Below are 12,992 nucleotides of genomic sequence, written 5' to 3' on the forward strand. Positions count from 1 at the left end.
GTAATTCCAGCACTTTGGGAGGCTGAGGTGGGTGGATCACCTGAGGTCAGGAGTTCGAGACCAGCCTGGCCAACATGGTGAAACCCCATCTCTACTAAAAATACCAAAATCAGCTGGGTGCGGTGGCATGCGCCTATAGTCCCAGTTACTCAGGAGGCTGAGAGAGGAGAATCAGTTGAACTCGGGAAATGTAGGTTGCAGTGAGCTGAGATCGTGCTGCTGCACTCCAGTCTGGGCAACAAGCAAGACTCCGTCTCAAAAAAAAAAAAAATTCATCTAGAACAGTGCTGTCCAACAGAACTTTCTGTGATGATGGAAATGTTCCACATCTGTGTAGTTCAATACTGACTACTTGAAATTGGGCTGGCATGACTGAGGAAATGTTTTTACTTTTATATATATGTAATTACAAATTTAAATAGCCACATGGCTAGTGGCTATCATATTAGATACCAGGTCTAAAAATTCTAGACCAGTAGGCTGGGGGTGGGGGCTCACATCTATAATTGCAGTACTTTGGGAGGCCAAGGTGGGAGGATCACTTGAGGTCAGGAGTTCAAGACCAGCCTGGCTAGCATGGTGAAACCCCGTCTCTACTAAAAACTACCAAAATTAGCTGGGTGTGGTGGTGGGCGCCTGTAATCCTAGCTACTCAGGAGGCTGAGTCAGGAGAAGCACTTGAACCCGGGAGGTAGAGACTGCAGTGAGCCAAGACCGTGCCATTGCACTCCAGCCTGGGCGACAGAGGACCAGTAAAGTAAGTATGATTTCACCCATGATCTCCAACTCATTTGCAGAAGGGGAAACCTTTGCTCAAGCTGTCTTGTAACTTAGTTAATACTTGAGTCTGAATTCTGTGCTAATAGTTCCTTTTTCTTGAACAGTCTGGGTGGATACAGAGCAGAGCTTCTGTCCTTCACTGTTAACTAAGAAGATGACCCATCTTTTGCTGTCATTTTCCATTTAAGTGGAAAAGGGAATTTTTCCTGAGTTCTTAATGACTTCTTTGAAAAAGATTTTTTAAGTTGGGAATCTGTCTTAACAAAAGCAAAAAGCCCCATAGAGTAATCACAGAATACTCCATTTTCTCAAGAATGTCCTCCTGTGTCTATATCAATAAACTCTTAAGATGTGCAGCAAAACTAAAAAGCTAAAGAATTTGACATGCCCAGGGTGAGGCTTTAGGGAATGCGAGGGTCTTTATAAATAGGTCATTTAGATAATAACAATGTAAATTTGCCTTCCACTCTCTCTCCAGGCACATCTGAAAGTCCAAGATCCTGAGATTGAAGGGTATGCTACCCATTGAAATCACTCTTTGTTTAACAGGAAGCAGGGAAATGTGAAGTGACTTGAGTAACAGAAGAATGTAAAAAGTCTCTTTATAACTGAAGGGGTTACTGAGATTACTTCAGAAGTTTTAAAGTAATTTGAATAAATTATTTATATGTTTTTCCTATAAGTAAAATCTGAAAACATTACTATTGTTATATAGTCCTAAGAATCAATAGTATTTTTAAAGATACAGCTAGACTTTATAATATTTCCCTTTTCTTCAAGGAAGATAGATTATGTACCTGTGGTGTATTTGAAAGCAAACTTTGAAGGCCTGGGCTAGTGCCATTCCAAATAATTTACTTGTATTTGGCAATGGATAAATTTTACAGATCAGATTTTTTTTTTACTTTAGTAGCTTAATATATTTTCCTTGTTTAATGGTCTTTTCCTAATCACTGTTCTTTTAATTTCAAGCAAGGCTACTACTATGTTTATTCCTGGCACCCACAGGAAACAGGAAATATTAAAAGAACTCAAGATCAATTAAAAAAATCTTTTACTGTGAACATAAGGTTTGAAATTGTCACATTTTCTTCTTTCAAATATTTTAAGGATACACTAAAATCTACCATTTTTAAGCAAAAAAAATTCCTGAAGTGAAAATCTTACATCTGTTAGTCAAAAAGGTACTTGTTCTTGCCATGGATAAATCTACTCTAAAATATATTTGAATTTTATTTTATTTTATTTTTGAGACGGAGTTTCACTCTTGTTGCCCAGGCTGGAGTGCAATGGCACAATCTTGGCGCACCACAACCTCTGCCTCCTGGGTTCAAGAGATTCTCCTGCCTTAGGCTCCTAAGTAGCTGGGATTACAGGTATGTACCACCACGCCAGGCTAATTTTGTATATATATATTTTTTAGTAGAGATGGGGTTTCTCCATGTTGGTCAGGCTGATCTTTAACTCCCAACCTCAGGTGATCCGCCCGCCTTGGCCTCCCAAAGTGCTAGGATTACAGGTGTGAGCCACCGCACCCGTCAAAATTTTAAATCAAAGTTAAAATAACTTCTAGATACAAGGATTTGGATTTTATTAATGGTTAACTGTGTTCTTACGAGGTTACAAATGGCACTGAGTAGCTGAATTCCTACCATTAATTCAAAGATTTATCAGCTTCTGTTTCAACAACATAATGATACCTTTAGGTCAATTTTAGAAATGTTTTTGGCATTTATACTCAACCTTATTTCCTTCCAGGTTTTGAACAAGAATTCTACATTGTAGGCACTAGCGTCATGCCTTACACTGAATTCCACACATCTCTGCAGAATGAATAAACTTGCTGAAAAATGTACATGAAATTAAGATAGAGGCAAAATCTACTGTAAAATTAAGACAGAAGCAAAGCCTGATACAATGAGCTACTTTTGTAATATTGTAATTGTAAATAATATTTATAATATTTTGTAAATAAAAATAGAACTGTATAACTACTATGCATTTTAGAATTGGTAGGGAAATTTTGTTTTCACTTTGCTGTCTTGTTAGAGCCATGGCCAGAAGCTGATATTCCTCAGGTAACAAAGACAGCAGCCTGAAACTCTAAGAACAGAATGACCCATCAATTCTGAAGGAAGTTAAAACAGAATTTTTAAAAGATGAAAGAAAATCCATTAATACAAGGTTTTCATCCTAGCTTATGATTTTGGGCAAGTCACGGAATCTGATTAAACGGAGATAAAGGTAATTGGTCCGTATGCTGCAGAGCCTGCGTATGTGAAACAAGTGGGAAGTTGTATAGGATGGTGCTTTGTGAACTGTAAAGTGATACAGAATAAGGTTGAACAGGCACTACACAGGTATACCATGCAGAGAAGCGAGTGCTTTGGAAGTAGCTGAGAAATGGTGAGTCACTGGCTGGAGAAACAGGTTTATGGGGGAGGAATTATTTCACAAGTTGTGGCGTGGTGGTGGAAGACTGAAGGCTTAAATGGCAAAATGAGACTTTTTTTGTAGGGCAAAAGGAGTTTGTGAAATTTCCTGAGTTGGCTAAAAGACATAATGTGGCAGGAGCTTTAGGAAGATTAAATGAGCAACTGGACCTAATTTCAATTTCAGCAGTCACAGACTTCCCATTCACTGAGGGCTTACTAGTTCCTCTTACTGTGTTAAGAAGTTTATAGATATTACCTCAATTAATCCGCAACAACCCTTACAGGTTCACATTACTACTCTGTTGTTACAAATGTGAGAGTGGAGGCTTACAGTTAAGGAACTTATTATCCAAAGCCAGGGAAATTAAGATGAAGAATATCCAAGACTATTATAAAATAAAATGGGGTACACAACGAAATCTAGATGTGAGACCAGGAATATTGCCATGTGCATGCAAAGATTCAGGAGGAGCATTACAGAGATTTGCTGACTAAAGATTCAGGAGAAGCACTGCCAAGATTTGCTGACTAAATGGTAATGAGGGATCTCGCATACATAAGGCATTATGGTAGCCTTTGTTCTGAGCAAACACCATGCCAACGTGTAATCAGCTAAAAAAAATCTGTTCAGATAGTTCTACAGAATCTCATGATTTTTCCATTTTCAGTGAAACTGTTTTTAAAGTACTTTTAATTCCAGTTTAAAGTTATCTGTTTAACTTTAATACATGCTGATATTGGGCAAACAAGATTTTAGGAGAACATAATACAACTTCAGGCACTTGTCTGACTTAATTCTGCCATTTTCACAAATTTGGAAAATCTTCACCCTTACAGTGATGGAGTGGCAGGCAGGATGCCAAGGAGGCTTGTCATACCTTAGGTCCTTCCAGGTAGTCTGCCACTTGTTTTTCTTCTTGTTGATCAGTCAGACTGTGAAAGGCTGGTGTCGGGCAGTCCCAGCCATAGCCTGTAGAGGAGACTCGGCCTCACTTTCTCTATGTGTTATCCTCTTTTCCGTTGGGGGTTTTAAGGTGCCAGCCTTAAGTTCCAGGTCTAAGCAAACAGTAAAGCAAGAGTGCTAATGGCTCTCAAAGCCCAGTGAGTTCCTTCTGAAGGAGGATGTATTCAATAAATGTTTGTGACATGACCAAAGTTAATCTAACTGATATTCTGAACCATTTCACTGTATTATAATTTTTTTTTTGCATTAACTTTTTGGTCAGGGACTTGAGGGATAAAGATGACAAGCTTTGGGCCAGGTGCAGTGGCTCACACCTGTAATCCCAGCACTTTGGGAGGCCGAGGCGGGTGGATCACCTGAGGGCAGGAGTTTGAGACCCAGCCTGGCCAACATCGTGAAACCCCATCTCTACTAAAAATATAAAAATTAGCCAGGCATGGTGGTGGGTGCCTGTAATAACAGCTACTCGGGAGGCTGAATCGCTTGAACCCAGGAGGTGAAGGTTGCAGTGAGCTGAGATTGTGCCACTGCACTCCAGCCTGGGCAATAGAGTGAGACTGTCTCAAAAAAAAAAAAAAAAAAAAAGATGACAAGCTTTGTTTTGGGTATACTGAGGATGCGCTGACGGCAGAAATTTCTTTTTTTTTTCCCTTTAGAATTATTTTATTAAATCATAAATGTACAACAGCTTCTTAACTCTACACACGCAATTAAATTTTTTAAAGGAAAAACGTTATGTCTTATTACACCATGATCCTGGCTAATAGCTTTTCAAAACTTTGAGAAAAATCTTAAAAAAGGTTTCACATGTCACCTGAAACTTACAAATTTAACATTATCAAAGAAGGAATGCTTCTACACTCTTACAAAGACCACTAGAAAGAAACAACTAGGGATGAAATAGCTAGGGATGAAGCTCACACAGTGACAGCTAGTAAAATGATGAATAGATGAAGACGAATTCTCGGTTAAGAGAACACCAAGAGACAGAGATCTTCCCCACTTAGCACTGAGATAGGTTAAAAAAAAAAAAAAAAAAGCTAAAAAAATGGGACAGATAACTGCTAAGAACAGACCCATGATAATAACGTGAGAGCACTAGATAGGCCAATTTAAGAAACACATATTAAATTCTAATCTAATCCATTATCCATTTAGTCTTAGAGTTCTGTCATTATTATTATTTCATATCCTGCTAAAGAATTTTCTGAGTTTTATCTCTGTCCCTCCTGCCCCTCTTCTTTTTTTGGAGATGGAGTCTCCCTCTGTTGCCTAGGCTAGAGTGCAGTGGTGCGATCTTGGTTCACTGCAAGCTCTGCCTCCCGAGTTCAAGCAATTCTCCTGCCTCAGCCTGCCGAGTAGCGGGTGGTATGCACCACTACGTCCAGCTAATTTTTTGCATTTTTAGTAGAGATGGGATTTCACCATGTTGGCCAGGCTGTCTCAAACTCCTGACCTCAGGTGATCCACCCACCTTGGCCTCCCAAAGTGCTGGGATTACAGTCGTAAGCCACTGTGCCTGGCCCAAAAACGATTTTCTTACCCTCCTCACAAGAAATTGATAATTGTTTTTTAAAAAATGTACTGAAAAAAGGACACATACATAGGTGCCGACTCTGTTGACAATCTACCCCCAGTCTACTGGATCTCCGAACAAACATGAAATGTTTTTCATTCTCAAGAAAAAAAAAGTACTGATAAATTATAAAGAAGGATTTAGCTATTGACTCTGGCAAACCTTTAACATGGTCATGCAAAAAAGAATATGTAAGTATGCTTGAACTGTATTTTTTTTTTTTTAATTGTACTATGGCAAACTGATTTGTCATGAAAAATTTCCTGCTTTTCCATGACTTTGAGGATAAGGTCCTTTAGTTATCTGATATTAAAAGGAGAGGCTGGTTACTGCAGTAGTATATCATGATTCGCAGGGGGTTCGTACATGTTTGGTTTACCCACAGTAGGGAGCATGCTTACCAAAGTCAGGTGAAGCATTCCTCTAAGTCTCTGGATCCTTCTGCGCATCTCCACCTACATACTTTGTAGTGACAGTTCCTAATATCTCACCTTCTATTATCATTGCCTGCTTGAAAACCTGACAGGAAGGTTATTAAGGAAAAGGAAAAGGGGAATATCATTTGAGTTCCCTCACAACTGCTCTTCAAACACTAGTAGGGAATGTTAGAAAGAAAAAGAGTAAGAAACAAATGGAAGGAAAAGCTAAAATAGAGGTGAGGAAAATGGAGGGAAATATGTTCTAACTTCCCCATTCCTATTAATACTGCTTTCATGCCTGGATCAAAAAAGTGCTACCTCTTCATTCACGGAGTTTTTGCCTGCTTCCTCTCTTCAGTGCCTGGTCTAGTTTCTGAATGCCTAATTTCATTCTTTTGCTCAACCCAACCAGTCCTGGTCCAGGCTACGGGAGCCAAGAACTAGAAACTAGCGTAGATCTAGTAAGTGACAAGACTGAGAAACTTCAAGTCCCCACTCCCAATGTTAGATCTGCCGAGAAGGCATACATGTGCCTAAGATCTGAGGTTCGCACACTGAATACATTTTTTTTTTTTTTTTTTTTTTTGAGATAGAGTCTTGCTCTGTTACCCAGGCTGGGGTGCAGGGCATGATCTTGGCTTACTGCAACCTCTGCCTCCCCAGTTCAAGTGATTCTCGTTCCTCAGCCTCCCAAATAGCTGGGATTACAGGCACACACCACCAGGCCCGGCTAATTTTTGTATTTTTAGTAGAGATGGGGTTTCACCATGTTGTCCCAGGCTGGTCTTGGAGTCCTGACCTCAGGTGATCCACCCATCTTGGCCTCCCAAAGTCTTGGGATTACAGGCGTGAGCCACGGTGCCTGGCCACGCTGAATATATATATATATAAATATTTTTAAGACTCTCACTCTGTTACCCAGGCTGTAGTGCAGTGGCATGATCTTGGCTCACTGCAACCTCTGCCTCCACCTCCCGGGTTCAAGTGATTCTCCTGTCTCATCCTCCTGAGTAGCTGAGATTACAGGTGACCACCACCACGCCTGGCTAATTTTCATATTTTTAGTAGAGATGAGGTTTCACTATATGTTGGCCAGGCTGGTCTCGAACTTCTGCCCTCAGGTGATATACCTGCCTTTGCCTTCCAAAGTGCTGGGATTACAGGTATGAGCCACTGTGCCCAGCCACTGAATACATTTTTAAGAGAGATGTTTTCTTCAGTGTGGTTAGGGTGTGTGATACTATCAGTCTGGTCTTCAGATATAGCACAGGGTAAAATACTGTCTTTCATGGCCTGGCTTGGGAATCTAACCATCAGGGTTACTATTAAAAATCCTTAATAACCAGTAGGGTACAGGAGCCAAAACAACCAGTGTGCTCCTTCTGTATCTTACAACCAAATATCATCAAATAGTTTGGCTACAATCAGCTCCTATGGAAACCTGTTACTCTAGTTTCAAACAAATGACTTGTAGTTGGCTCTGTGTAACCTTTTAGGGACTCCTAATCATAAAATGATTGCTGAGCAGGGCAGCTTACGCTTGATCTGCCCTGTTCTGATAAGAAAAAAAATTTTTTTCAAAATTTTCTCTTTCCCTCATAAAATAAACACCAGCCACTATTGCACTTCAAACAACTACAACAGGATACTTCATTCTTCGGGGGAGGAGACCTCATTTTAACTGCTGATAATCTGAAATTTACTTCCAATCTCCTGGCAAGTACATAGCAAGGGCAACACTTTACTTGTGGCTTCCCCCCATCCCATTTATATACTTAGACAAAAAAATAAACATGGAAAAAGCTAACAAATGTTAAATCCATTCAGTAGATGCATTTTAGGATGAACTGGCAAGTTTCACTTAAACTGTAACCAAGTGTCTCCAATATTTAGCAACAACTAAGCTGGATGAGAAGAAAATGAGTTACTGATATATTATGTATTTATTCATTCTCTACATGGATGAGGTACATAAAATATATAGTTGGGATTACTGTATGTATACAGGTTCTACTTTGGGCCTATGCTATCTTAAGATTCACAAAAATGACAAATAAACCAGGGCTAGTATTATATAAATGTAGACTTCAAATAATACAGTAACTGGGCTATGGAAGCATAAATAAACTGTAATACTGTACTTCACAATAAAACAAAAAAAAGAAGAAAATTCTACCATGTAATTAGTAGAGCTATTGTTACTTTAAAACCACTTTAATACATGATTCATCCTCATAAACGGTGATAGTGAGAATCAAATTATATTGCTGAAGTTACAGGCACCAGAAGGCAAGATTTTTGGATTGCCTGTTAATATGTAAATCTGTAGACTTTCAGATAAGGCAATTTTATTTTTTATTTGTTATTAAACATTCCAGTAGCATCAGAAATGAGTTGACCTCTGAAGCAACTATGAGAATACTCTTTGGGTCTATTTTTTTTATGAATAGTGACAGCTATTAACAGAATTTAAAGAAATTACAGTTTGGTTTTTGATTATTGCAGTCCCTCACAAGGGGCAGGAGGAAAACTACATTTTGTTGCTGGTCTTGGGTTATTCTGATGATTTATTAGGGGAGGCAGTTGTGTTAGAGTGAGAATAGATGAGCACATGTTCATTTGTTATGATATATAGTATAAAATGTGACCAGAGCCTTTTCCTCTTTCAGATTTTATAACCTACTCTCGAATTTGTGGTTATATAAAACTGATGAATCAATTCATAAATCCAGGGAACCGATAATCGCTACAAAAACAACAGACCTGGTCATCTAAAATGTTACATTACTGGCAGTAACAAGATTAAAAGCTGGAAATGTTTGAGCTGAATGAAAAATTTTATTAAAACGCAGTTATCTAAATCATAAATTTTTAATAAAATTATTTAAAGAGAGATTTTCTTTAGGAAACCTTAAAGATAATATATATTTAATTATATCTGAGTTTTGGGGCAAAGTCTCCACCATGTTTTCATATGCTGTCTAATTATTACCTAAAAATGGCCCAATTTTTGCTATCAAAATATTCTTACTTCAAACACAAAATATCATTCAAACAATTCTGTAATTCTTCTCATTATCACAAACTTTAAAAATTGAATAACTTTATTTCAGATAAATTACTAGAAAAGCTTTGGTGACATGTTGAGAGAATAGAGAAGATCAATAACACATTGGGATGTTTGGAAGTCACCTGTAGGACCACAAGCATGGAGCAATAGAAAAGGTTCAACAAAGCTTTCTTCGAGACGAGTGATGGGAACATGAGACTCAACAGGATCCAGGTCATTTAGGTAAAGGGATAAAACACAATTTCAACCTGGGAAAGTGACTGAGGAGGAGCATCTCAGCAAATGGTGGTGTTTTTGGTATATTTACCTGTCCTCTAAAATTTTCTGAAGTTCTATGTCTCTGCAATTCCAGCTTTGATTCAATGAGGTCGGTAATAAGTTACAGCAAACCACAAGGTTTATTTTCTGAGATGCCGGATAACTTCAGATTCATGTTTATATCATTGTTTATTAAACCTATTTTTTTTGCGGCTCTAAATACAAATGAGTTTTTTATTTCCCATGTATCTTAGCAGCTTTCTGGCAGTGCAGAATGAAGGAAGACGGATTTTTCTATTTTATTAGCTAACATGTCTTTATTAGACTGCTTTCAAAGTACATAATATACGCTGTGGTTAAATTTCAATAGCCTCAATCTCTGGATTGAAGATCTGGAATTTGGATACATGAAATGCTCATTTTAAAAGCATTCCAATGGCCAAAATGCTGATGAAAACGTTTTGTGAACAATATATAAATTTTATATTACCAAAAGTGTGTTACTTTTAAAAATTAAAATAAGGAATATGATTTAACACCTTTCAAAGGGTAATCCTAATGCAAAATCCCTCTTTAAATACAACTAATTTAAAGTAGCACATTACTGTTTTGTTTCAAACAGGCAAATATAAATATGAAAGCATTTGTCTTATTTTCCACAGTAACCTCTTTATTTGATAAAATAGTCAAGTTTGGACATTTTGAAACAAGCTAGAATAAGTTTTAGCTTGATTTATATAAAAAATGCATTCAATGAAAGAAATTATGTCTAATAACAAAAAATTCCCAATAAATTAAAATTAAATATTAATAGAGCATTTTATAAAAACTGAGTCACTACTTGTTCAATGCCACTTTCCTTTTTTTTTCTGAGATGGAGTCTCGCTCTGTTGCCCAAGCTGGAGTGCAGTGGCACGATCTTGGTTCACTGCAACCTCCACCACCAGGGCTCAAGCGATTCTCCTGCCTCAGCCTTCCAAGTAGTGGGGATTACAGGTGCGCACCACCATGCCTGGCTAATTTTTGTATTTTTAGTAGAGACAGGGTTTCGCCATGTTGGCTGGGCTGGTCTCAAATTCCTGACCTTAGGTGATCCACCCGCCTCAGCCTCCCAAAGTGCTGGGATTACAGGCATGAGCCAACACACCCGGCCCATTGCCACTTTCCCTTTTGATCATTCGCCTCAACCAGCCACAGCTGGTGCCACCACTAAGCTAATGCTAGGAACGTGAGCCTCCTATGAAACTGGCTCTATACACGTTGGCAAAGACCAAACACTGGAAGTACACAGCAAACAGGGAATAAGGACAGGCAACTAAAAATCACCTCCACTACACACTTCACCCATCTTCCTTCCTCCCTTCCTCTCTCCCTCTCTTTCTCTGTTTCTTTAAGACAGAGTCTTGAGTTATAGCCCATGTTGGAGTACAGTGGTGCACAATCTCAGCTCACTGCAACCTCCACCTCCTGGGTTCAAGCAATTCTCGTGCCTCAGCCTGCTGAGTAGCTGGGATTAGAGACATTCACTGTGATGCCCAGCTAATTTTTGTACTTTTAGTAGAGGCAGGGTTTCTCCATGTTGGCCAGGCTGGTCTCGAACTCCTGGCCTTCAGTGAGCCGCCTGCCTTGGCCTCCCAAAGTGCTGGGATTACAGGCATGAGCCATTGTATGCAGTCAACTTCACCCACCTTTAAACTCCCCCAGAGCACACTACATTCACCCTCCTTCTTGCCTTCCAACAAGACAATTCACAGCTTCGTGTCTGTTCGTTTAATTAGGTCAACTCCAAGCTGAGATAAGCCTCAAGGAGGAGGCGTTTTAATGGGATAAGAAGAAAGAAGTCTAGAGAATTTAGGCTGTCAATTTCGGCTGATCCAACATTTGTATCCCCCCTTTACTTCCACATCTGTCCTTTCTCCCTGTTTATTATGGAATTCCTGAATTCACCTGGTCAGGGATTTCATATTCTATCACTTGTAAAGGTCATGTTATTAATTCAAAGTGATTGAAATAGCTGAGTAGCCTGAAAAACTGTATTATATTTAAGAAGTTCTATTAAGTATTAAAAGTAAGAATATCTCTATGAATCCCACCTGATGATCCAAATATATGGTGTTCCTTTGGAGATGATGTGAAAGAATTTCATTCTAGTAGGCACCAATTAAGAAAAAAGGGACAGAGAAAGAGGATGTGGAATTCAAGAAAAGGTCAATTTTGGAATAAGAAAAACAGGTAATTTACTACAACCTATTATATCACAGTGCACGACAACTTTCACGCACATGCTCCCCTGTAAATGGTACCGCTGACATATTAAATTATAAAATTATATTTTGTTTTGTAAGAAATTAAGTAGACATGCATATGAACAATGAACTATTAAGCAGAAAAATTCCTTAAAATAGCTCTAGCAAAAACTGACTGTTAGAACTTTTACATGTCAATTACTTCCTGTAATAAAGTACTACTTCTTTCAATAGGATGTTTCTTATATAACCAGAGCTATAAACCCTTTGAGAAATGGTTATGTGTTCATTGCTTTCATTAAAAATAAAAGATATTTTAAAATTAATTTTTAACATTTAAAAGGCAGTTATTATTAAAGCTATAATGAATTTTCAATTCATTGTTTTACTGGAAATTATAGGACTTCTCAATATTTGTTTTACCAGACGTGGAAGTCACAGTATTCAGTGAATAACAACATGAAGTTAATGCATACATGAAGTACTGTATGCATTTCCTTCCTCAAAACCAAAAGCCAGTGGGTGAGCGGGTGGGTAGAAGGCTAAGAAGAAATGCACCCTACCTGCATTTTCTTTCAGTCATGTATAAATAAGTTGGATTCTCAAAGGGTTAATAGGAGATTCTAATGTTGTCACTATAATGATGGTATGGGCTCATGCTCAACACTAATGACGCTGATCATATTGACTAATGAGTGGTTCAAAATAAGTGATGATGGCAGACGACACAGACAAATCTCTCCATAGCTGACCTTTGGACTGTGGGCCTCAAGCTTTAGCTGCATGAGCTGTGCTAACGTATGCTCCCGGATACTACTCAGTTCGGCTTGCTGCCGTCTCAGCTTTATTAGCAGCAGCGTAAGCTCCTCTGGCTGAAGGAGTACAATTTAAGAATCCAAACAGTGGAAAACAGATTAATTGTTGTCTTAAGTGACAGATATTAAACCAAGATTTCTTGGCAAGTTTCCTCTTATGGTTGACATCAAACATAGTGCCTAGGCACTATGATGATAGGTCCTACATAAATGCATAGATATCTAGAGAAATAGAAGGAACAGTGTTACTTTAAAAGATACAGCAAAACAACAGTATATTAAGGCATTTTCTCAGAACTCATGAGAATATTTAAATGTTAAGTACAAAAAAGCACAATGTCAAAAAACCATTATAAAGGTTTGTACATAAGTGCTACTAAAAATTATTAAAAGATATTTTACTAAGATGTCTAAAAAAATTACACCTTT

The 12,992-nt window shown here is 38.3% G+C and overlaps 1 protein-coding gene across 9 annotated transcripts in view; it reads right to left on the reverse strand.

Annotated features, from left to right (window-relative positions):
• PLEKHA5 (pleckstrin homology domain containing A5) overlaps positions 1–12,992 on the reverse strand; it is a 260,555-nt gene that overhangs the window by 79,151 nt on the left and 168,412 nt on the right. The window contains exons 13-14 of one of the 9 annotated variants that reach the window (XM_033222732.1): positions 12,501–12,620; positions 11,596–11,649 (exon numbers count right to left, since the gene is read on the reverse strand). The exons of 7 other annotated variants lie outside the window; for them this stretch is intronic. In XM_033222732.1, coding sequence (XP_033078623.1) covers positions 11,596–11,649; positions 12,501–12,620 — 174 coding nt within the window. Of the gene's footprint in view, positions 1–4,093; positions 4,272–11,595; positions 11,650–12,500; positions 12,621–12,992 lie in introns of all 9 variants that reach the window. One more of the 9 variants, XR_004439999.1, reaches the window with a different exon arrangement.

The sequence above is a fragment of the Trachypithecus francoisi genome, unplaced genomic scaffold (genome assembly GCF_009764315.1).
Source record: "Trachypithecus francoisi isolate TF-2019V2 unplaced genomic scaffold, Tfra_2.0 Lachesis_group11, whole genome shotgun sequence".
Lineage (NCBI taxonomy): Eukaryota > Metazoa > Chordata > Mammalia > Primates > Cercopithecidae > Trachypithecus > Trachypithecus francoisi.